At 44.4% G+C, this 25,133-nt stretch overlaps 1 protein-coding gene across 12 annotated transcripts in view; it reads left to right on the top strand.

Moving 5' to 3' along the window:
• The window catches only part of LOC133502492 (unconventional myosin-IXAa-like), a 122,661-nt gene that overhangs the window by 18,325 nt on the left and 79,203 nt on the right, over positions 1 to 25,133 (top strand). For 10 of the 12 annotated variants that reach the window (XM_061823341.1, XM_061823339.1, XM_061823340.1 and 7 more), the window contains one exon: positions 10,834 to 11,807. In XM_061823341.1, coding sequence (XP_061679325.1) covers positions 10,905 to 11,807 — 903 coding nt within the window. In that variant the 5' untranslated portion in view covers positions 10,834 to 10,904. Of the gene's footprint in view, positions 1 to 8,580; positions 8,601 to 10,833; positions 11,808 to 25,133 lie in introns of those variants that run through there. The other 2 variants (XM_061823345.1, XM_061823346.1) reach the window with 1 other exon arrangement.

The raw sequence follows: 25,133 nt of genomic DNA on the forward strand, positions 1-25,133 counted from the left end.
GCCCGAAAGAAGAGGAAACGCAGCCTCTCGGATGATTTTGAGTAACCCACGCAGGAAGTGATGCGGCAGCAGCGCACGTGAAGTGGAAGTGAAAGTGACCACACGACTGCTTTGGCACTCTGACCACAGAGAGAACCTTGACACTTTGACAAAGAGTCCACTTTTTCACAACATCAGTTTGGAGACCTTTTCATATTTTTGGTAAATAATAGGCGGCGGGGGTTATTTCAGGTGGCAGGAAGAGAGTGACGACTGGGCGATTATGGGAAACACGATTATTATTATTTTTTTTGTTCAAAACATTTATTCAACTACCAAATCCCAAATTTAAAGAGACAGGAAATAATTTAGTAACACATTAAATAATATTGTCAATAATATATACAGATGAATACCCGCTGTTCCTGCTGTGCACGTTTTGGCCTCTTGGGGCAGTGTGGTGCGGTGCTTGCACAGATACACACGTTATGATGACAAGAGTGGAAGGAGAAAGTGGCGGTAGAACTTTATTAATTGAACTCGTTTTGCACGGATCAGGAAGACTTGCAAGCCTGTGAGTGTTATGTAATTTTTTTGTCAAGTGTTTCTACAGCGTTTGTGTGTGAATATTTGTAATTTGGAGGCAAACTCCTCCCTTGAGCTAAATTTTTGCTAGCCGCTCAATATGGCTTCCCACGGAGTGATAGTATTAGATCGGCAATGTTTTGATAAGGACCTGTTCCTTTTATTTAAGTACAGTATTTGATTGGTGTAATAATTTTTGTTCTTTTAGTTTTACAGTAAACTGTGGCCGAGGTGTCATTAAATACTTTAAAGCAAAAGGAGGGCAGAATAAAGCTCGTGCACCTACGTCATAAAAATCACGTGACTTTTGTTTACGTCGCCATATTGCAGGTCAAGCTAAGCATTGCTCCACGCTAAGTCGCTTGGAGACGACACGGAAATATGTCTTGTAGCACGACGCTCAGAGTCTTGTCCGATACCGTCAGACAATTACAAGGGGAAAATAAACGACGGTACGTGGAAAAATGAGATCAACTCGGCATAGAGGACCCGTATTAATGCCAAAATCGATGTTTTCGCCGATAAGAAATTGGACTGCTAAGTCGTCGGGATTTGCGCGGAAAAGTTTGAAAGCGTATCAAAGTCTGGACCCATACAAATACTTTGTTGCTGGATCTGTTCTCAACGGGGAGACAGCTCGTGAACCGGAAGCGTACTCGGCTACACGTTAACCTTTGCCCAAATCCATCGATCTTTTCAGCTAGTATTCAATACAGCTACCAATATTTGAATTATTGACCTCTTTGTTGCTGGATCTGTTCTCATCAGGAATAAATCCCACACGGTGACGGTTTTGACGGCTCGTGAACGCGGAAGTGTGTTCGGCCACACGTTAATCTTTGCCGGAATCCATCGATCTTTTCGGGTAGTATTAAAAAAAAAAAAAAACAAACAAAAAAAAAAAAAAACAATATTTAAATATTTAAGACGCTTACACGTTTCTAAATGGTTCTGCATTTATTGTACGATCCCACATTGTGACGGTTTGACGGCTCGTGAACGCAGAAGTGTGTTCGGCCACACGTTAACCTTTGCCACAATCCATCGATTTTTTTAGCTAGTATTCAATAAAAATACCAATATTTAAATATTTAAGACGCTTACACGTTTCTAAATGGTTCTGCATTTATCGTATGATCCCATATAGTGACGGTTTTGACGGCTCGTGAACGAGGAAGCGTGTTCGGCCACACGTTAACCTTTGCCACAATCCATCGATCTTTTTAGCTAGTATTCAATAAAAATACCAATATTTCAATATTTAAGCTGCTTACACATGTTTCTAAATGGTCCCGGATTTATCATACGATCCCACATAGTGACGGTTTTGACGGCTCGTGAACGCGGAAGCGTGTTCGGCCACACGTTAACCTTTGCCGGAATCCATCGATCTTTTCAGCTAGTATTCAATAAAAATACCAATATTTAAATATTTAAGTGGTTTAAATGGTCCTGGCTTTATCATATGATGTAAAAGCCTTTACTAGTAGCTCCATCTGGGATCGCTTGACCCTTTGCCGCACTGGGAGTACGTGTGACGTCACGGTGAGAAAAAAAAAATGACACTGTCCAAAAATGACTTTGTGCCACCGCAGTAGCGAGGTCATATCAAGTTGGGTTTTTCCCAGGAACCAAACACGTCCTGTGGTCTTGAATGCAGTGTCGGCCCGTGTTGTGTCTCCTTGGTCTATGTTGCTCCGTCGCGTTCTTATTTTGTCTCGCGAGCGCGCTGGACCGCGGCGGCTCAGACAACAACGCAGCCAAACGCGGGCTTGCGGACTCCTCTGGCCTCTCGGCGAATGACTTGGGTGCACCGAACCGATGTCATGTGTGACTCAGCAAGCCGAGTCATCTTGTAAAACAATTTATAATATAAGAGAAAATAGAAGCGAAAGATGTCACCACAGCTGTCCGAGATGAAGTCGGCGGTTTCACTGAGGGGAGATCGGAAAGTCATATAAGGCTAACATTTAGCGTGCTAACGAACGGCATCCACCTGTAATATTAATTACATTAATCAACATTAATACCTTGTGGTTGAGTACTAATTTAAAATGGGAAGCAGACGGGGTAAAATGCTAACAGTTGGTATGCTAATACATGGAAAATAGCAACCTGAGTACAAAAACCGCTAGGTTAGACTCATTATGCTATCACATCTAAGTCGAATAATACTTGCTGAAATGCTAAAAGGTGGCATTTTAACACATAAAGAGCCTGTGTACAAAAAAAATGGAATGAGAGACTCATTAGGATTTTACATCTGAGGCTGTTGAGACTAGCTAAAATGTTGACATGCATAATAATAGCAAAATGAATATAAAAACTGCTAAAAACAGACTCATTAGCATGTTACATCTTTGGCGTTTGAGACTGGTTAAAATCAATTTGCACGCTAACACACAAGGCAAATGCATTATGATTTTGCATCCAACGGTTACGAGTGTCGCTAACGTAGAAAAATTGCCCCTAGGTGTGATTGTGAGTGCGGCTGTTCGTCTCTATGCGCCCTCCGATTGGCTGGAAACCAGTTCAGGGTGTACCGCCTCCTCCCTGTCGACAGCTGGGATAGGCTCCAGCACTCCCCGCGACCCTTGTGAGGATAAGCGGCTAAGAAAATCGATCAAATGAATTATTTCAATATATAATAGTGATGAACTTGATATATTAATGTTAGATCGAATATAATCTTCATATACAAACACCAGAAAATTCAAAATAAAGGAAATAAGTCTTTAAAAAAAGCAACAACAACAAAAAAATAATAAAAAATAATAATATAACATAAATAATAATAAATAAAAATATAAAGTAATAAATAATATCTTAAAATGACATGAATGTAATAATTGAAGCCTCTTAAAAAGGTAGAAAAATTGAATTGTACAAAAATAAATCCCAAAAAACAAAATACTCAAAATAATAATGTAGCACATAAATACTAATAAATAAAAATATATAAAATAATAATTAATATGATAAAAATGACATGAATGTAATAATTGAAGTCTCTTAAAAAGGTAGAAAAATTGAATTGTACAAAAATTAATCCCAAATATAATTCTAATGCATAAAAAAACAAGATAACAGTTGAAAGAAATTGTAATATATATGGTATGTTTATACACACACACACGCACACATACATACAGAGAGAGAGAGAGAGAGAGAGAGAGAATTTAGTATAAATATAAAATATGTGTTGATATAAAAATGTGTGTTTATATAAAGGGGGGGAAAAAAAGATACCTCATCCCTTTTTAAATGCGGCACTTCAAATTGATTTAAATCGAGTGCAGGGCCGTAGCCATGGAAACAGATGCTCCCTCAGTGGCCCATTTTAACGGCCTGCATCGGGGTCTTCGATCGATAACTCCCAATTAAGGGATGATGTCATCCCAAAAGGGGACGCGCGGCGTCAGCGGCACCACAGTGCGCAATCGCATACGCGACAGGATGCGATAAATGTATATACTCATATTTGTGTGTGTGTGCGCTTTAGGGAAATATTTTTGGGCTGTGACGTCTTAACCGAGCAGTGCATGATGGGAAATACAAGAGCGCTGCCACGAATGACTCTGCAGTCTGTCTCGGAGTGAATGTTTGTGTCTGCGTGGACTCACTTGCCGTTGGAATTTAGACACACACACACACACACACACACTCACTCACATTTAACCTCCAACCGTGTGTACATGTGCCAATCCTTTTTTTGTGTACTTTATGTACTCTAAATGGGCCACACGCGCACAGACGCACACATACTTACGTGTTCATAAACATCAGGGCTACACTGGTGGTGTACTATGCACGGTTGTGTTACTTTTGGTGTTCTTGTGTTGTTTATTACAAGTTTATTCAAGCCCTTTTTGTGCTTTATTTTGCGCAATTTCCTCGAACACGTTCGAAATGATATTTATGTGCCGTCATGCCGGAGTGTTTTGTGTAGTTGTGCGACAGTTAGACGTGCTACACAACGTGACGTCATTTCAGTTTCAGTTTCACACCTTTCTAGTATTGAGCATGTGTGTACAGTGAAGAAAATAAGTATTTGAACACCCTGCTATATCGCAAGTTCTCCCACTTGGAAATCACGGAGGGGTCTGAAATTTTCATCGTGGGGGGAGCATGTCCGCTCTGAGAGGAAAAAGAACAATCCAGACCATTTATTTGTGTGATACAGCTGCAAATAAGTATTTGAACACCTGAAAAAAAACAATGTTAATATTTGGTGCAGTACCCTTTGTTTTGCAATTACAGAGTTCAAACATTTCCTGTTGTTGTTCACCAGGTTTGCACACACTGCAGGAGGGATTTTTGCCCAGTCCTCCACACAGATCTTCTCTAGAACCAGACAGGTTTCTGGGCTGTCGTTGAGGAACACGGAGTTTCAGCTCCCTCCAAAGATTTTCTATTGGGTTTAGGTCTGGAGAACCTTGATACGCTTCTTACGGAGCCACTCCCTGGTTTTCGTGGCAGTGTGCTTCGGGTCATTGTCGTGTTGAAAGACCCAGCCACGACCCATCTTCAATGCTCTGACTGAGGGCAAGAGGTTGTTCCCCAAAATCTCACAAAACATGGCCATGGTCATCCTCTCCTTAATACGGTGGAGTCGTCCTGTCCAATGTGCAGAAAAATACCTCCAAAACGTGATGCTATCTCCCCCCCGTGCTTCACAGTAGGGACGGTGTTCTTGGGATGGAACTCATCATTTGTCTTCCTCCAAACACGGTTCGTGGAATTCTGACCAAAAAGCTCTATTTTGGTCTCATCTGACCACAAAACCTTCTCCCATGACTCCTCTGTTTTCATCCAAATGATCATTAGCAACAGCAGCTAACGACCTCACGCGGGTTGCGTCTGATTCAGGAGTGGAGGTGGACTTTTAAAGGCGGACTAACGGATCTTTGAGGGTCAGAATTCTAGCTGATAGACGGGTGTTCAAATACGTATTTGCAGCTGTACCTCACAAATTAATCATTAAAAAAATGATACATTGTGATTTCTGGATTTTCTTTAGATGATCTCTCTCACAGCGGACCTGCACCTACGATGAAAATCTCAGACCCCTCCATGATATCCGAGTGGGAGAACTTGCTGTGTAGCAGGGTGTTCAAATACTTATTTTCTTCACTTTACGTGTGTGTTTTGTGCGCCAAGGCATAAATCCTGCAATGATAGCCCCCCGTTTGAATTTACAGTACCAGTCTTGAGTTTGGGCTCGCGGCAGGAAAACGCACTTCCTGTGTGTAAAAGATTTGTAGGGCAGTGCGTGTATGTTTACATTTGTGTGTGTGTGTGTGTTTGTGCGTGTTAAGGAATGCTGAGGTTTGGTGTTTATTGCTGTTACACTGGTGAGAACCGAGCGAGCAAGAATGAGGGAGGGCGAAGGGGGACGAGGCGGATGAGAACCGTTCAGAGCCGAACTGGTTTGTTTTTCAAATCAACTTCCAGTGTAAAGGATCCACTCCTCGTGATTTGCGCCGGAGGCAAATCCTTTTTGTTTCTCAAATGGATTCCTCGCGTTACACAGTTTATTTGCAACTCCTTTTTTTTTATTTTTGGGGAGGGGGGGGGGGGGGCGTTTCAAGCGAACAGAAAAGCCGCTGTGATCTGCGTAATTGGGCTCAGACTCGAACGAGGCCTTTCGGGACCTCTTCAAACTTTAATCCGGTTACACTCAGTCAAATGTCGATACGAGGCAAAGACGACGACGCGAGCTCGTCAGAGGAATCCGAACTTGAGACTCCTCAATGACATATTTTGAATGTTTTTACGTGGAGCACATTTTCTTTGGGCTGTTCGCATGTTTCTCTAATAGCAAGAGACAAGTCAGTCGCATTACTAAAAGGAATGCTGGAAATCTATGAAAAAGCCTCAAAATTAATCCACTGATGGTCGATGCAGTGGACTTTAGGAAGAGTTACCGTCAATACAGTGAGACTTGACCCCCCGCCCCCCTAAAAATAAACCATTACTCAAAGTAGGGATTTAGCTTTATCGACTGGTAATCTGTAATATCCTTTTTCATAGAGGGCATCTGCACTTTTTTCGTTGGCTCGCTCTCCGCTATTATTACTATTCAATACAGTACCAAGCTCGCGAATATTTTGACAATTGTTTTTTCTCCCCATCATCCCATCAATTGATTAGATTTTTATTTTTTTTTACCCCAAGATCTACTTTTCAAACAGCCAGCCTCTTGCCAGCTACCGACAACGGGGAGTGATGATGATGCTCCCAAACCATTTTAAGGTTAATGTTATGTTGCCGCCTATATTTAATATACAAAATTAGCTTTTTGTGCACTGTATTGTCTGTGCTTTCATCCCGGATCAGGCTGTGCCAAGGTGGAATTTTAAAAAATGACACACCATCTCATCCTGCACTTTCGACTTCGGCTTCAGACCAGAACTTTCCCACTCGTAAAAGAGAAAATCTCATCCAGTTTAACCGCTTTTTCTTCGATTATTCACATACTCCGACAGTCACGGCATCTTAAAACGACAGCATTTCTTTTTTTAACTTCCTCCATTAATATGGAAAGTAAACATAAGCGGCACGTCTAGCTCGTTTTTGGCTCTACGTTGCCCAGACTGTGTCGCTAACTAAAGCGGCGTTGGTTATGAAACACATTGATGGGCTGCGTAAGTACTGTGACATTTGTAATTATGAGTGTATGTCTTTACGACCGGGGTGTAAGGTAAACTAGTAAAAAGAGAGAGTTCCGTGTGCTGCCTAAAAGAAAGCAGTGGCTTCTTCTTTTCGTTTTTTACAGTACGTATGTGAATTGTGCCATTGGATGTAACAACCTGTCATCCCTCACTCATTGAATCACATTGCAAAGTGCCACAAACGGAATAGCTGTATGTTATACTTTCACTTTGCATTGGATTATTATTATTTTTTGGCGCGCAACGCAGAATATCTGCGGAGAGACTGCATCAGCGGTGCACAATTGCGCAGTTTAGCGAGAACATTGGCTGACATCTTTTGGCACGGCGTCCCGCGATCGACCAAGTCTGCCGATCGCAATCGACGCATTGAGCACCCCTCGATTAGATGAAAGTTTATTTTTTGGTTGGAGAAATCCAGTTCGACGACCATTTGAACGTGCAATGGATCGGGTGTATGTGGGTTTAACAAACTTGCTGTAAATTTTGGGGCAGTCGGCACTCTCGCACGACTGCAACGTTTCCGCGCGATCGACTTACAAGGCTGACATTTGAACTGAATGAAGACCTTGTGGGTTCCTCGGGCGCACTCGTTATCCTTCCATTTTCTTCCTCTCGCTTGAACATAAAGTGCGAGTTGTTGGCGGCCCTCAGTCGCGCTCTCTATCTCGTTTTGGAACCGGGTCTCGGTTGGTCGTGGGCCACAGTCGCCCTCTTTGTTGGAGACGCACACCCGGCTGTCTGTTTCCCTCGATGCGTGGTGGGCGGAACTGGGGGGGGGGGTGGGGGTGGATCACCGATTGCAACTTAATGAAGCAGATATAATGTTCAAAACGTAATAACGCGAGGTTGAGAGCGCAGAGTTTTCATTTGAAAAATGTCAAGAATGAGTATTCCGTTCCGTCCGTCGTCGTGATTGGCCGTTGGTCAGTCGTGCTCGGCCGCAGACTGGAAAGAACTCATCGGTTTGAGAAGTTGAAGTCAAGGCGGCATGCTGTACAAATCGTTTAATTCGTCACATTCTGTGTAATAATGCAGTTGTTACTGTGTATTTTCATAAAGTGCAAATCTGCAAAGTCAGGGCCCTGCCATACTTTTATATACGGAACTTCAGTTTCACCCTGCAACTCCAAACTATCGAAAGCAGCAGACACTCGAGAGGAAGCTTCAAATCATAACAGGAACTTGAAACGCGAAGGGGGAAATTATTTGGAGGCCTGCGAACATTTTTCGAGATTGCAACGAATTCTTGCGGCGACGGGTTTTGGTTCCTGATCAATGCTCTGACACGCACACGTTGCCGTCGGAGATGGCGCACACTGTTGCGGTTGGTCTATTGTCGTCAGATTAGCCGCCGTCCACGTTAGCATCAATTAACCTTTGTCTATTTAAAGTATGTGTGTGTGAGAGAGAGAACGAGTGAGCGAGAGAGCGCGATGGCCACTATAGACAAGGAAGCGAGTGGTGAATTCATCCATTGTTTAGCTCATTACAGCCACTTTTGTGCGGAAGGTGGCAGCTGTTAATCTTGGCGCTTGGCATGACTGGCCTATGGACTGTCACATGATCTCTCTCTCTCGCTCTCTCTCACACACTCAGTTGTTATATGGCAGTAATATGCTGTTAATATTGTACATAAAGCAATTTGTTCGTTCACTATGTATCCCTCAAGTTTCAGGCTTTTTGCGTCGCATCCATCCACCGAAGAAGTGCCGCTCATTATCCTAACAGAAAATCTATCGAGGGGTGGTCATCGTGTGACGGCGGACAGGAGACGCGGTCGTGGCGCGTTCAGGCTGCGGATTTTTTCGCCACGACGTCACACGTACTTCCGGGTGGCAGTAGCTCCGATTGCAACGTCATTGAACAAACGCCTCCATGTCATTTGACCCAGGCAGGGATTGAGAAAACGGGCCAAGTGGCTTGAATGACGATCTCGGCCTTCTTCCCAGATACGTTGAAAAAGATGTCAGATGAGGTGAATTGCTTCTAAAGGAGATGGAAAGCCAGCTGTAATTTACGTTGAAACCGATGTCTCAAAAACAGACGTGATTAAAATGCGGACACCAGTAACATGACTGGCTAATTAATTGACCTTTTATTTGCTCGGATTAATCGTGCAAACCTTTATGCTGTTTTCAGAAATAGTGTCCGTTCCAGCTGATGTTAGCTCGCAGGCTAGTCATTGTTTTGCTGAATTACTTCAAGATGTCTCTCTAGAAACTTAGAAATGAGCTCATCAGAGGTACAGCCAAAGTTGGATGACTTGGAGAGAAGGTTCGAGAGAGGAGACTTGGATGGTTTGGACGTGTTCAGAGGCGAGAGAGTGAAGAAATTGGTAGGAGTGTGGTAAGGATGGAGCTACCAGGGAAGAGAGCGAGAGGAAGACCAAAGAGAAGGTTGATGGATGTGGTGAGGGAAGACATGAGGGCAGTTGGTGTTCAAGAGGAAGATGCATGAGATGCGCTAAGATGGAAAAAGATGACACGCTGTGGAGACCGCTAAAGGGACAAGCCCAAAGGAAAAGAAGAAGAATTTTAAGATGCGTTTGTTGGAATCCCAGTTGCGTCCCGGTGGGCGCACCCCGCTGCTTCCACTGCAGGAAGTCGCTAGTTAGCCGTTAGCCGTGCTATCGGCCTCCCGAAGCGACAAAAAGTTAGCCTCGCAGCAAAGACTTAGTAAGTTTCTTGCGGCTTTTCCCGTTAGGGGTGGCCACAGCGTGACATCTCAGGTGAACTCTCATATTTGTTTGGCACTTTTTTTTTACGCCGGATGCCCTTCCAGACGCAACCCCTCTTGGGGAGTAGAGGCCCCCGTGAGATATGAACTCACGACCCCCGGTTTAACCAAACCAATGAGCTCGAGTTAGCCTCGCAGCAAGGCTAGCGAATAGCTGCTGTTCACGTTTGAAGGGATTTGAACCTCGTCTGAGGGTCAAACGATCGACTCCTGACGACAAAGTCTGATGGGCAAAGTCAACTGATGACTCGTGCTGCCACGAATGGCCTCAATTTTGAGTTTTAGGGCAGTGTGATGGCCAAAACAATTGCATTATTGTTACATTTTTTTCACACCGAGTCTATTTTACAAAATGAATACAAGCGAAGAATTGCATTTCTCTATATTTCAGACGTAGGATTAATTAATGTATTCATTTGGTTCGCTGTACCGGTATCTAACTTCAGTGTTGCAGTATTTTTCTATATAATAACCCTAACCCACCCAAAGTAAATGAAATATACAGTCGAATCTCGCTACTGGCGGGTGATAGGGACCGGGTTGGATCGCGAATAGCGAAAAAAAAAAAAAAAAAAAACGTGGATAATTGACATCCATTCTTTTTTCAAAAAAAAAAAAAAATAGTTATACCCCCCCCAGGAAAAAAAAAAAAAACTGCTCCCCACCGAAATTTTGGAATACTGTAAGCTACCTAGCGTTTTTGTGATTAGCCCCCCCAAATAGATGGGAAAACATTTAAAAAAAAAAAAAAAAAGGGAACATGGAAAAAAATTGAAAATAAATTGAACACAAATTTGAGCAAATAACTAAAAAATCTGTGGGTGACATTTCAAACACATGTTTTTTCTCCCTCCAGGTTGGGATGTCCTGAGTTCCTCCCAGCGGGCCCGGAGAGAGCGCTGCGCCGATGGGAGCGGCTGTGCCACCATGAGCTTACAAGATGGCAGCTGCAGCTACGCCAGCAGCGCCAACATGGCCGCCGCCAGCGGTAGCATGCGGCGGCGCCTGGAGGACCAGGAGTTCACCCTGCGAGTGTACCCGGGCACCCTGGCGGAAGGGACCATCTACTGCCCCGTCCCCGCCCGCAAGAACACCACGGCGGCCGAGGCCATCGAGTACCTCCTCGAGCGGCTGCGCCTGGACCGCACCAAGTGCTACGTTCTGGCCGAGGTCAAGGAGTTCGGCGGCGAGGAGTGGATCCTCAACCCGGGCGACTGCCCCGTGCAGCGCATGATGCTGTGGCCCAGAAACGCTCTGGAGAACCGCGGCGGCCTGGGCAGCGGCGACGACTACCGCTTCCTCCTACGGGAAAAGAACCTGGACGGGTCCATCCACTACGGCGGCAGCCTGCAGATGTGGCTGCGGGTGACCGAGGAGCGCCGGCGCATGGTGGAGCGGGGTTTTCTCCCCCAACCGGCCGAGAGCGACCCCCCGACGGATCTCTGCGCTCTCCCGGAACTGACCGAGCGCGCCCTTTTGGAGAGCCTGCGGGCGCGTTTCCGCCAGGAGAAGATCTACACCTACATCGGGAGTATCCTCATCGTGGTCAACCCCTTCCAGTTCCTGCCCATATACAACCCCAAGTACGTCAAACTGTACGACAACCACGCCCTGGGCAAGCTGGAGCCTCACATCTACGCCGTGGCCGACGTGGCCTACCACGCCATGCTGCAGCGGCGCAGGAACCAGTGCATCGTCATCTCGGGCGAGAGCGGCTCCGGGAAGACGCAGAGCACCAACTTCCTCATCCACCACCTGACCGCCCTCAGCCAGAAGGGCTTCGCCAGCGGGGTGGAGCAGATCATCCTGGGGGCGGGGCCGGTGCTGGAGGTAAGCGGCAAAGAGCCAATGTTAGCTCGACGTTTACGTGTGTCGCTACTGACGCGACTGCGGTACCTGCGACGGGGGGCGGTACCTTGACGGACTCTTTGTGCAAGTTACAAGGAGTGACTTAGTTCATGACTAGGTTGCTTTTCCGTAGCCGTGTGACTTTGACATACTCCATAAATACAGGAAGTAGGTCAAGTGGCGGTCCTACCCTCAATAAGTCGTGTGTTAGCGGAAATGAATCCTCTCATAAACTTACCTCTGCGCCTGACCACTTCCTATTGCACCGCACAAAATAAATGACCTCTTTGGGGCTTTCAATCTTGAGGCGACATTAAAAAAAAAAAAAAAAAAAAAAGGTGCTGTTCCACAACCCGGCTCAGACAGCGAAGTGTTAACGAGAGTTAATAAAGTTGCTTTCGAGCTGCTTTCGATCCTTTTAATTGGTTTGCAATGCGGTCGTATGACAGTCCACGTGGGGACAGACCAGTCGTATCGATTTCTGACATTTAATTGACCACATTTGAACGCAGAAGGCAAACTGTTCTCATTTATATTCGAGCGATTATTTGCAAAAAAAAAGACCCAAAAAGGTCCCATTTTTATTTTGGTTACCGTCATATCTCGAGTATAATGCGCACCCCCAAAGGTGACCTAAAAAACAGGAAAAGCCTTCTACCAATGTACAACGCGCACCACTAATTTGCTGCTATCCGTATGCTCAAAATATTACGAATGATCAATTTCTATTTTGCTCGGTTTGTATTTGTTGTATTGTTTTACAAAAAAGTCATCTTTAATAATATTCTTTGTGCACGTGCCGACGTGGCCGGAATATAACGTCGGGACAGGCCGCAGGTTACGCTTGTCCTGGTCAGAACAGAATCCCAAAATCACCTAAAATAAATGCTCAACGACGGCATAACATTTTATTAATACTGTTGATGACAGATTTACCGTCTTAAATAAATAAACTATTTAACACTGTTTAAGTGAAACATTTTTTTGGATTAAATATTTGTGCATAGTGAAGTTTACCCACGACAATACACGTCCGTGGCCAAGGATCCGACTCATCTCCAAACTGAAAAATATCCATCGCAGCTATCTTTGGTCTTTGGTCACTGTCAAACTCATCATTGAGGACCTGGTCCAGTTCTGGTGCCTCCTGCATTCATGAACAGTGATCCCATCTTGCTCCCACAGCATTTCATCCTCCGTGCCATCCATGGCGTTTGTCAGGAGACAGTTTTTGAATCCCGAGAGTTTTGGTTCCCTTTATTCCTCATTGTTGTTAGCGCTTTGAGGGGAAGCTCCACCGTGCTACCAGCGCAGCTTCTTGCCCCCGTTAGGCTACAATCTGTCGCAGCTCTTTATAGCGTCGGCTCGCTATCAAGACGAGAGCTCAAACTACGTAGAAATGAGCGTAATGGGCACTTTAAAAAGCGAGTATTTGAATTGGGTGCGCTATCCCGTTTTGTTTACAAATGTCCCCGTTACGATCGTACTACGTAGTTTTGTTAGTTAGCTGTTAGCAGTTAGCTCATGTGGTTCTGCTTCCGGTTTGGCGTGTCATCGGCCAGAGTGAGGTCACATTTCTTTCAAAAGTTGCTGCACAACCAGCCCATGTAGTCGACATTTTTTTTGTCTTTGTTTAAGTTAAAACAAACTCACGGGCTGTCGTTTCTCTTTGGTGCAGTAGCAACAAATATGTGACGCTAACGATCGTAAAATGCAACAACACCGCGAGGAGGTCAGAGTTCAGGTTGGTGGTGCACATTACCGTAATTTATATAAATGTGTAATATTGAAATGTATATGTATATCTTTTTTTTTAACCACTCTATGTACCTGTATACAACTATACAATGTGATTTTTTTTTTTTTTAAATTTTTCATCCACACCTAAATACAATGCGCTCTTTTAATTTAAAAGGTTTAAAAAGTTCAAGGTCGTTCGGGGTTAAAGTGGTTTTAAGGAGAAGACATCTTTCTTCTTTAGTGGACTGGGTGGATCCCAGGAACAGTAAATACAAAGAAAAAAGCAGGGGTCCTAAAGTTGAACCCTGTGGAACCCCCTAAGATAGCTGGGTAGTTGCTGTAGTCCATCTATCCATCCATTTTCTTCACCGCTTATCCTCACGAGTGTCACAGGGAGTGCTGGAGCCTATCCCAGCTGTCAAGGGGCAGGAGGCGAGGTACACCCTGAACTGGTTGCCAACCAATCGCAGGGCACATAGGGACAAACAGCTGCACTCACAATCACACCTATGGGCAATTTGGAGTATCCAATTAATGTTGCATGTTTTTGGGATGTGCGAGGAAAGAGGAGTGTCCGGAGAAAACCCGACGCAGGCGCGGGGAGAACATGCAAACTCCACACAGGCGGGTCCGGAATCGAACCCGGGACCCCAGAACAGTGAGGCCAGCGCTTTACCAGCTGATCCACCACCGTGCTGCCTGCTCTATTAACTTTTTGAAAATATTTTTTGGGGGAAAAAAAATTGCGCATTATTTTCGAGAAATTTCTAGTACAGTGGTTTGCGTTTGAGGAAATGAGTTGTCAGTCGCGATTGAGATTCTCTACACGGTCATAAACCGCCTCCAAAGTGCATCTTTCTCTTCGGATGACGGACCGTCTGTCTTCTGTGCTTCGGCCGTCGGACTGAATTCATTCGGGATTTCCCGGCAAGTCCTCCGCCGTGCAGCTGCCTCGCTCTCATCCCCGGGTGCCGCGCTGCGCTCATATGTTCCAAATTAGACGCGGAAGTGACAAAGGCCTGATGAAATCTGAAGAGAGAAGGCGGCAGGTTTTTTCGTTTCGGGCCTCAGAATGTCGGCCCTCGTGCGCGGAGGCATGCAAGGGATTAGAAACGTCCCGCGTCCTATATTTAGCGCATATGATATTCATGCGGAGGCTTCATGTGATATGACCTAGAAACCGAGTTTGCCCAATCTCTGCATTGATTGGGTCGGGGGAGTGAGATCACGAAATGTTGCCTCATACTCCCCGTATTAAAAAATCAGATATGGATTATGGATTATGAAATTTCATTGAGGAATGTTTCACGAGGCGGCATCACCTCTAAACGATTTAGATTTGTATCATTTTGCAGCTGGACAGACATGACCCAGTGAACTCAGGACCTCCTCCTTCTTCTTCGCCGTCTTCTTTTTTTTATTATTATTATTATTATTTTTGTAATTCTCCATGGCAACCACGCATTCGTCCGGCATGCGGCATCCTGTCAGGATGTGTGTGTGTGTGCGTGGATGTGTTGTCCGCGTGCAGCTGCGCGTGTTGACTCGCAGTCCGGGTCCGGTTAGCTCGTACGCGGCGTCATCTGGAAAACGTGAACGCGGACGACGGCTTTTGGCTCTTGTCAGAAAATAGTCAAATGTGAGTCTGTTCAGTCACGGTACAACGCAGGAATGGAGACAAAATGGTCATAGCGACAGGGGACGATGATATTACATAGTAGGTACAATTATTGAAGTTTTATTTCATTATTTCAGTCCCTCGTGGTCAGCCACAAGCTTGCAATTTTACAAGAAATGTGACATTTTTAAATGTAGAGTCAATTAAATGGACCTTTCCGACTGGCGATCTTCAGCTCCGCCCCCTTAGCAACAGTTGCCATCTCCCACAAGCTTACAAAATGGCGACTGAACAGAACAGGTTTGAACTGGATTCTCTATCGCGGATTCCAGATAGTATTGGGGTATGTTTTTTTTTTTTTTTTGCCAAATGGGTCAGACTTGTCCAAGAGAGTTCTACAAAGAGGTCTCAACTATTTCACGCAAGGATATGTACACGGAATTAAGGTTTTGGACGGAGCAGGACGCAATGTCAGAGTTCCGGCGAAACGTTGCATATCGATGCAAAAATATTTGACGCCTCACAAAGTTCTTATTGAAATCCAACGGGATAAAATAGTGGAGTCGTACTGCGCATGTAAAGCAGGGTGAGTACTTTGTACTTGGGAAGATCACGAGTAATATCATTGTAGTCTTTAGAAGTGAGTATTCATTTGACTTGGCTCGTAACGGAAGCCAGTGCCCTGTCTTAAGATTCCCATGTGATACAAATAGGAAAATAGACATTTTTCTTGCATGACTTTGCGCATTTACGTATCACTAACCCTGAATCTTCGGTATAAAACATGACACACTTCATTCAGTAGATCAGCGATACGCTAGCAAAGTCAAAGTTGTTCTCCTGCAATGTATTAAGCACTGATAATAATTCGATCAAACTCAGATTTACCCTCGAACACACAACCTTGTATTTGTTGGTATTCTTCACATTTAGTTGTACGTGCGATCTTTCGTGAGCTTTAATCCATCGTAGACATTTCGTCAACTGTGTTTTCGGCTTTGGAAAATGAATCAAGCGGGCCCCTTGTAAGCTAGCAGGATATCTTTCATCAGAATTGCCCGCTCTGAGGACCACTTTCTTCATAACATTAACCTTTCCAAGCGCACGCTAGTGACACCCAGATTTGCTTGTGGGACAATGTGGCAAGAGGGGCGTGTTAAGACGATGCGGCTATCTGATTGGCTATTATTGTACGAATGATTGACAGGTCGGAATGGTTCATTATAAGAGAGGTGATCAACTTACCTGGCGACGTGGTGAGAACGATAACCTGACGCTCGCTGTGGTTGAGTCACGCAGCCGTTGGCAAATAGAACACACACCAGTTTACCTTCTTTACCCTTGATTTGAAGTCAGAGCAGTTCCTTCTTTTAACTTCTGTTCCGAACCAGAGTTAATGAATCAGGAAAGTACCACGGTCTCATATGTCGCGAGGCTACTGTGTCCCCTCCCACCAGTTTTCTGAGCAAAAGCCTGAAATACTATTCACACTCTGGCTTTTCATGTCCCGTTTTGCCCAGTTTGAAAATAATCATCCATCCATCCATTATCCAAGCCGCTTCTCCTCACAAGGGGTCGTTTTAGCTTTGTTTTACGTCTCAGAAGCGGTGACTGATGTGTCCGGAGGCATCAGGTGTTTAATTCCGACTCTTACCGTAATTGTCGTGTCGGAGTGAGGCGTTCAAATGAGTGTAAATGTCCACTTCGAGCTCTGTTGGGAGAAATGATTACTCGGTGAAGGTCAGACGTCAATGTCGTTGCAGGGGTCAGTGACGGTGGGATCTACTAATGCTGTCTGATGGTTTTGTTTAACTGTGCAGCCACTTTATTGGATGTTTGTAATGACACACGTTTCTGGTACAATCTTCAATGGAAATGAGTATATCAGTCACTCACATTTGTACGAGCGCGGGGGGGGGGCATAGCTCAGTGGTTAGAGCATTGGTTTGGTAAACCAGGGGTCATGAGTTCATATCTCACTGGAGCCTCTACACCCCAAGGGGGGTTGCGTCAGGAAGGGCATCCGGTGTAAAAACCAAATAGGAGCGTTCGTCTGACATGTTATGCTGTGGCGACCCCAAACGGGACAAGCCGAAAGAAACTTTTTTTACGGGTGCGGTCAGTCATGCCCGCAGATATAAAGTTACGGGTGTGGTGCACCAGTCATGCCCGCGGATATAAAGTTGCGGGTGTGTTTTCTGTTTGTAATTATGAGTGCACCCCTTTAAGAGAGGAAGGGGGCGGTGTCAGGTAGACTAGGAAGTAGATGTACGCTGAGCAGCAGCTCGTTGTTATAAACCTTTTGCTTCTGTGTTTAAAACAAAAAATGACGTGTGGTTCACTGGGCTGGATCGGTTTCCACGTGCGCTGAGAGTGTGCGACAAATGCGCAGTTGCGCGGTGGCGCAGCTTAGTGGGAGCATCGTTCAAGACTATACAAAATAAGCGACGTCTTTCAATATCTTTGCATTTCTACCCGTAACAAATTTTACGCGCGGGATTTTTCGTGCTCGACTGTGTGGATCTGTGAGTGCGATGGCGCGCGGGCGCATACGCGCCCGTCAAATCACAGTGACTGGTATATTGTACCTATTTGGGCAACACTGAAGAAAAAAACATGACGAGTTGAAATGTTAGTATTGTTAGAAGAGCATAAATATGCATTCATTAAACATGGAGGAAATGTTGCAGTAAACTTGCCGTGACTGTGCCTGCGTGTGAGGATTGCTGCGTGTTTTCCGTGAAGATGAATCTCTGCCAACACCCTCTCGGGCTTTGCTTAGCGTTAAACGAAGCCGAGACGGGTGACGCGGCCTAAACGACGTCCCATCCCTTGTCAAATCAAAGTCTTTAATAACCAAGTGCAGATGGTCCGGTAACGTGATATGAGCGACGGCGGCGGGGATGCGGCCGCGGCGCTGGCGGGAAGACAGCTGGGGAAGCCTGACGGGAGGCACGCGGCATCTGCGGCCATTTGTGCGTCTTCTCGCTACGGACTTTTTCACCGTGACCTCACGCGTTGCTCCCAGCTGGCAAAAACGTACGTTATTTCACCGACTCGGTGCCACTGAGGAAAACATGACCAGTTCCTCGATTTGCAGTTGTCCGAATGTGTGACGTGTCTGTCGAGGAAGAAGAAGGCAGATGGAACGCTCGCCGTAATTTGACATTTCAACAGCTACAGTATGTTGATTGGGAGAAAAATAAATGTGGTGGAAATCCATAGTGAGGGGGAGCAGCTTTTGGAACATCAGAACCAAAGAATTTGTCATCATTTCAGCTCAAATCAGCGGGACTCAGTCGCTCTTCCCCGACCCGGAAGTAGCCCCAGAGCTATTGTTTACAAACATGATGAAAAGGCCTTTGTGCGGAACATAGAAAGGAATCTCGCTTGTTCGCCAGGGATCCGAATTGCGTAGCGCCGGACAGATCCAGATGACGGCCCGTTTGCAGTGTTGTTGCGGTCTTCGGCAGAACGCCCCCCACCCTCCTTCCCCTCCCGCCAGCCCGGCCCCCTCCACCAGATGCTTCCCATCCAGATGTCCTCTGTGCACTAAGGCAACCCCCCCCCCAACCCCGAGGGACACGACCCGTCTGCTGCGGCTTGATGGATGGTTCCAGGTAGTGCCTGGGCCCTGCTCTCTTTAAACGTCTCTTTTAAAGAATTTTGGTGACTTTGGTTTGAAGTAAGCGTGGACGGCCCCAAAATAGCCCAAGACGGTAAGACGGCTCCTCGCCTTGAAGCGATCAATCCTGAGCTTGGTGTACAGTTGCAGTGTCGCAAAAAGGTGAACTCGCTCAACCGAGACTAAAGGAAAGTACTTTTGCAGACGCCATCCATTATGGCACCCGCACCGTGATCTGGGCTTATTCCTTGACTAATTATTCGTACAAATGTGACACTATGGTTGTATAACAAATGAAAACATACAAAAATGTCTTATCTGCACCTCACTCTCCAGACATGACCAATCAACCCACGCTGAACCCAACTTCCACACTTGAGGCTGAGCATTAAAACGTCGCCGTCGAATATGTACGTGCTTCAAACTTTTCATGAAGTGGCCAGACCACCTGTCTTCAATCACAGAGAAGGGTTGCAAATCCATGTGCATTTTCCAAGCCGCTTATCCTCACAAGGGTTGCAGGGAGTGCTGGAGCCTATCCCAGCTAACTTTAAGTGACAGGCGGACTAGATCCTCAACTGCTTGCCAGTTTAACGGTAAAAGCAAGAGATATTGTCTTGTGTTTGCGTTCTCCGCTCGGGCAAAGTTTATAAAATCGCGGCGAGGCCGGCCGTGATGTACGGATTAGAGACGGTGGCTCTGAAGGAACAGGAAGTGGAACTGGAGGTGGCAGAAATGAAGATGTTGAGGTTCTCGCTCGGAGTGAGCAGGTTGGATAGGATCAGAAATGAGCTCATTAGAGGGACAGCCAAAGCTGGGTGTTTTGGAGACAAGTTTCGAGAGAGCAGACTTCGATGGTTTGGACATGTCCAGAGGCCAGAGAGTGAGTATATCGGTAGAAGGGTACTTCAGACGTACTTCAAGCGCAGCTCGCGGCCAGTACATTGTCTGCCAGCGGCTTTCATTTTCCTCGTCTTTCAACGGCGGAACTGAAACGAATCCACACCAGAGATTTGAATGAAGCTCGCAGGTGCCGCTTCAGATTTTTCTCTCTGCTCCTCCGTGTTTGCAAGTACACGGGTTGAACGCCTCTCACTCAAAGTCAGCTGGGAGAGGCTCCATCTCACCTGCGAGTATTGACTATAGATGGTTGGATTTTATGGTTCTTCTGCTTCTGCGTGAGTGGATGAACGCAAAAAGGGTTGGATATTCCACGATTTTGTAGGCGAAATCGGAAAAACTGCAGTCTGAATCTTTTGCCAAGATGATGTTAGTTATGCTAGTTAGCCATGTTATCTGCTTCAACAGTAATGCTACAGGTTTTTTTTTTTTTTTTCAGTTAGACAAGCTAACTCGTAAATCGCTTATTCCGCAGGATCGATAGGATGGAAAGTTTTTTTTGGCGGTTTTAAATCTCTGACTATTTGAAACCACAGAATACCTTGAAACCAAAACCACCTCATGCGTATACTGGATGAGTTCATCTGAATTTCTTGAGTTTCTTTGTGGCACATATGATTCCTTTGGTCCCTCCTTTTACATATCTTTGTAACTGTATTAATTTTGTGATATTTGTTTCTCAATATTCACCCAGCCTTCATTCGATGTTGCTATGTTTCGGCTAGCTGTCACAGATGCGCCCTTCCGAGTTCCCGTTAGCGCTTCCACGCCGGTAATCCGTGTCCTCTGGGCAAGCCAGCATTCTTCCATGATCTCCCAAACATCTGTTTGCTGGATTATCGTCCTCACATTCTGTCCTTCTCGGGGGCATTCCTGCTTTTCTTTCTCAGGAAAGCCGAGGACATTTTGCAGTTTCAACCGTAGACAGCTGGTCAGCGGACTCGCGTTGCCGGCCTGTACAAAAGCCAAATGGATTCAGTATGTCGGAGCGCACCAAAGGTCACCAATTTTGAAAATGTTGCTACTTGCTAAAATATTCTCACTGCAACATGTCCATGTTTTTGTCTTTCTCGTGACCACAAACTTGAAACCCAGTCCGACCCCAGATTTCAGGGTAACGCTAGCGCCTAGCTTGGTATGTTCCCACTCATCCACTGCACAAGTATTGCTGATTAAATATGACTGCTTGGCGGGACTCTCTAAGTATAGTCGCAGTAATGAAACTCGCGTTTTTACTCACTTGAGCGTAGGCGTTAAACTTAAAAAAACGCTTCAAGCAGTTTATTGCCACACCTGGTTAAGGTTTATTATTTACGTGCGGTTGCCGCATACACTGCCGCTTAAATTCTGGTCAGTGGACAAAAATTGTTTTTGATTTTTGATTCTTGGATATTCTTGTTCTTAAACTGGAATCCCCCCTCCCCCCCCCATTTTGGGTCTTCTTATGGTCTATATTTTTATTGCTGTGTGATCATGAAAGGATTAAACCAAGGCACTAAATGTAGATTAAACATTACTCGAGCTAAAAGAGTCAAGTTGTGCTCAAGGCCGCCACTTCTCGTACAACAAAACACTGTGTTAAGGATCAAAATGATTCAATATGCCAGTATTTTTTTTTTTCATAAGCTTGATATTTTTCCCTATTCAAGATTTGAAGTTGAAAGAGTATTTCGCGGAAGAGCTAAGATGGTCGCCATTTTTATTTGGAGCACTGGTAACCGGAGAGTCAAGTGGCCGTTAAAAAAGGTTCTAAAATGTCACTCTCACCGCGAAACTGAGCTGGAAGTCATGGAATTGTACTCAGATCTTGTGAGCGGAGGGGTGGGGAGAATTTCTATGCCGTCACTCACGCCAGGACTTATTGCCTCGATGTTTTGTGTTACACGCAACGTGTTCCCCGTTGCGCGGCCAACTCGGTTTTGGAATAAGTGAAGGAAGTACGCACGTCGTCGTGTTGGGACGTAACAGACTTGATTGGCAGTGGCTTGACGGTCCAAAGGGGCCCGATTCAATCTGAGCGTCTTAACGCGGCGTCGCCACCAGACGCAGATGCGATTACTAACATTAGCCATCTGGGCCGTTCATGCTAACCAGATCTGCGCAAGTGGTGTTCGAGCGGCGCTACGAATGGCGTTTCCACAGCTCTCTCCCGAGAACGTTGAACCCCCGCGGCCTAGAAAACAACCCTCCCGAGACTTATTTTAAGCCTCTATGGAAAACAAACGAGTCTTTTTTTTTTTTTTTTTTGGGGGGGGTGGTGGGGGTTAAATTTTTGGTCTTTTTTTTTTTTTTTTTACCCCCAGGGCTTAGCCTTCAGCTAAGTGTTAGCCTCAGCTTCACGACATTGGCAACAAACATCAAAGAAGGAGAGAATTAAGGAAATGTAGAAGGGTGGAAGGGATGTGGCGTAAACATTAAAAGCAGTTCTGAGGTTTTTAGGGCTATGTTCACACTGCAGGGTAATTTCTTTTTTTTTTAATTCAATCTTTTCCTGAAGTCCTTCACATTCCAAAAACAAATATGAACGAAATGCTGCTTTCCCGTTTACGGCAGTAAATACCTGTACGTATGTTTCAATTATGATCGCCTCTGTGGCAATTTGAAGGGTTTTGGGAAACCCGACGCAGCATATTTACTAGTTCTCAGATATTTTCTTTTCGCTACTGCTTTCTACTCCTTTGTCGGCCATTTGCTCTTCACGCCTTTCTGATTTGTCGAAAAATTGTGACGTTGGTTGGACGAGTGAAACCTCAGTGTGCAGACTACAGTCGCATTGGATACATATCCAATATTACTGATCTAAAAAAAAAAAACAAAAAACGACTGGATAGAGCATAAACATCGAGTGGTATGTCAAATGGTTGAAGCCTGTTGGCCGCCATCTTGGTACTCCCAAAACATGTAGAGGACATGGTTTACAGGTTGGATTCTGGCGGGGTTTTTCCTCAAAGTTTGCCATCTAGAATTAAAACTGGTCATGTGAGCATGACATTTTTTCAGTTCTGGTTACATGAAGGATTTTTGGTGAGCCAAAAAAAGGTAAAGTGCAAAGGAAAGACATGGAACACGGTGACTAGCAACAAACCTTGCATATTATTACCTAAATACGCTGTGAAGCACTATGATCATAACATAGCAAAAAACAAAGCATGTTTTGTCATGAAAACATTAAATTTCAAGTCAATCAGTTCAATATATTTTTGGAAATAAGGACTCGCAATGGGAAAATACATAACTTGTTGCCTCTCTTTTGAAAATGAAATTCAACTTGCAGAGTTCTGTATTGGGAAATTCAGCAAAAATTTCACAGAAAATGTGTTTTCTTGCTTATCAAATGATGAAGTTTGGGAAAATATTGACATCCCTTTTTTGCGAAAAACCGTCGGCATATAAAGGTCAAGCAGAGAGTGAACAACAACCGTAAACAAAACTTTGTTCAAGTGAATTAAGCCAATCAGAAAATTAAAAAATAAAATAAAATAAACCTTCACAAACAAAATTTAACAGTGTCAAAGTAAATCTTTCCAACTTACCTGTGGAACGTTTTCTCACAGCCACAAAACTGGCGATTAACGCACAGGTCGGCATGCTTGTTTTGGGAGTATCAAGATGGCGGATGGCGACTTCAGTTTTTGGTGGCCAATGACCCACCCAGTCTTATTTTTTATTTTATATGAAAAAACCCTGAGTCTGATTTGAGGGAGAAAAAAAAATTCAATTCTACTGCTCACATTGATATGAAAAAAATCAATTGTCAAAAAAATCGGAAATGACCCAGTATATGAACATAGATCTAACGTAATGTCCGTGGTGTGTTTTGTTCAAAATATAATTGAGTGATATGACATCCAAGTTTTTCAAGATATGAGCTGTCATTTGGGCAATTTTTATTTTTTTTCCCCAAGCTTTTACTTGTGATGCAAGCGCTGTGAACTCAACTTAACTCACATCACATTGAGACGAATGAAGTTTTGGAACAGCTCAGCCTAACCTGAAACTACGGAGTACACGCGACATGTCCGAAAACCAGAACTGAATCCGTATGTTACTGTAGACCGCTTCGGTCTGCGCTCCGCGGAGTCGCCTTTTTAGTTGTCATTTTTCTTTTTTTTTTTTTTTTTTTTTTTTTTTTTTAATTTGGAGTACGATGTACAAGTTGAGGTGTTTGTGTGCATTAGAGCGTTTTTGTTTCTCTTGCCTGGGGCCTTTGTGTGCGCGCTGGCCTCATGTTAATCACGCTAAATCCTCCTGCTGGAATAGATAGGGAACAGTTTTGGCTTTCATTTGAAATTCAAAGCTGCTTAATCTTCATATGTGCTAGGAAAAAAAAAAAACACCAGCCCCCCACTCTGTTGTGGTGAACTGCGAATTTAATCATTTAATAATTTAATCTCCTGACTAAACCTTCCTCATTTTTGACTCTTTACTTTAAATAATGGACATTTCCATTTGAAATCATCAGCGCTTATTATCAAAACTACGATGGCACAGTCCAAAAAAAAAATCTGTAATTGTATTTTAATTTGAACCACTTTATAGACCTTTTCATGGCCTCAGTAAACAGCATTTTTTTTTTTTTTTTAAAACAAGCAGCAAAAATCTTTATTGGACTTTAACAGCCTGCATGTGGCGTCCTTATGAAGATTTTACAAGTTGGTTGAAAAATTGGTTTCATAATGCTTTGTAAACTATGACTGAACAACAAAGTGTAATAAACTGCTTTCTATAGTGTATATACAAAATTAAGTCTTGGCTCACTATTGTGTACGGTAAGCTGCTTCCGCATTTAAATCTAATCATATGACTTACAGCGACGCATTACATTTTTGTAAATTAATAATGAAGTAGTTAATAATCCATTTATAAACCATTTACGCGCCTCCGATAGCGGGACCGTTATTGCCAAGTGGATTATCGTATTAAACTTGGAGGTATGGCGTGTAAATGACAATCAAAACTCAGCTACACAACGTAGTCACGCAACTGCGTCTTAATAAGTCAAATGTAAATAATAAATCTATTTTACTTTCATTTTCAAAATGTAAATAATAAAATCAATTTTACTTTCATTTTCAAAATGTCAACGCGCTCGGCGCAATGCCACGTTTGGCCAAGTTTCTGCACGTTTGTGTTCTCCTCGACCAAAGAGGCTCCCGTTGAGTCTCGCGGCGCTTGCGGCTTCAAATCGATGAATGGAAAAAACGGACAAAAGAGCACATGATGAGCCGCGTCGCGCAATTGCTGGGAATGAATGTGAGGGTTTGTCGGACGTTTGAGCTCAACTACACAAAGTGTTTCCTCGTTTTAGATCGTCATCGCTCAATCAATTATATTTCCTAAACAGACTGACGTTGATGCTAACAGGAGTAGCTAGCTGGATTGTAGGCTAACCCTGGTCCAATCAACTCACCTGTGAATTCTGCAT

The sequence above is a fragment of the Syngnathoides biaculeatus genome, chromosome 6 (genome assembly GCF_019802595.1).
Source record: "Syngnathoides biaculeatus isolate LvHL_M chromosome 6, ASM1980259v1, whole genome shotgun sequence".
NCBI classification, from domain to species: Eukaryota; Metazoa; Chordata; class Actinopteri; order Syngnathiformes; family Syngnathidae; genus Syngnathoides; species Syngnathoides biaculeatus.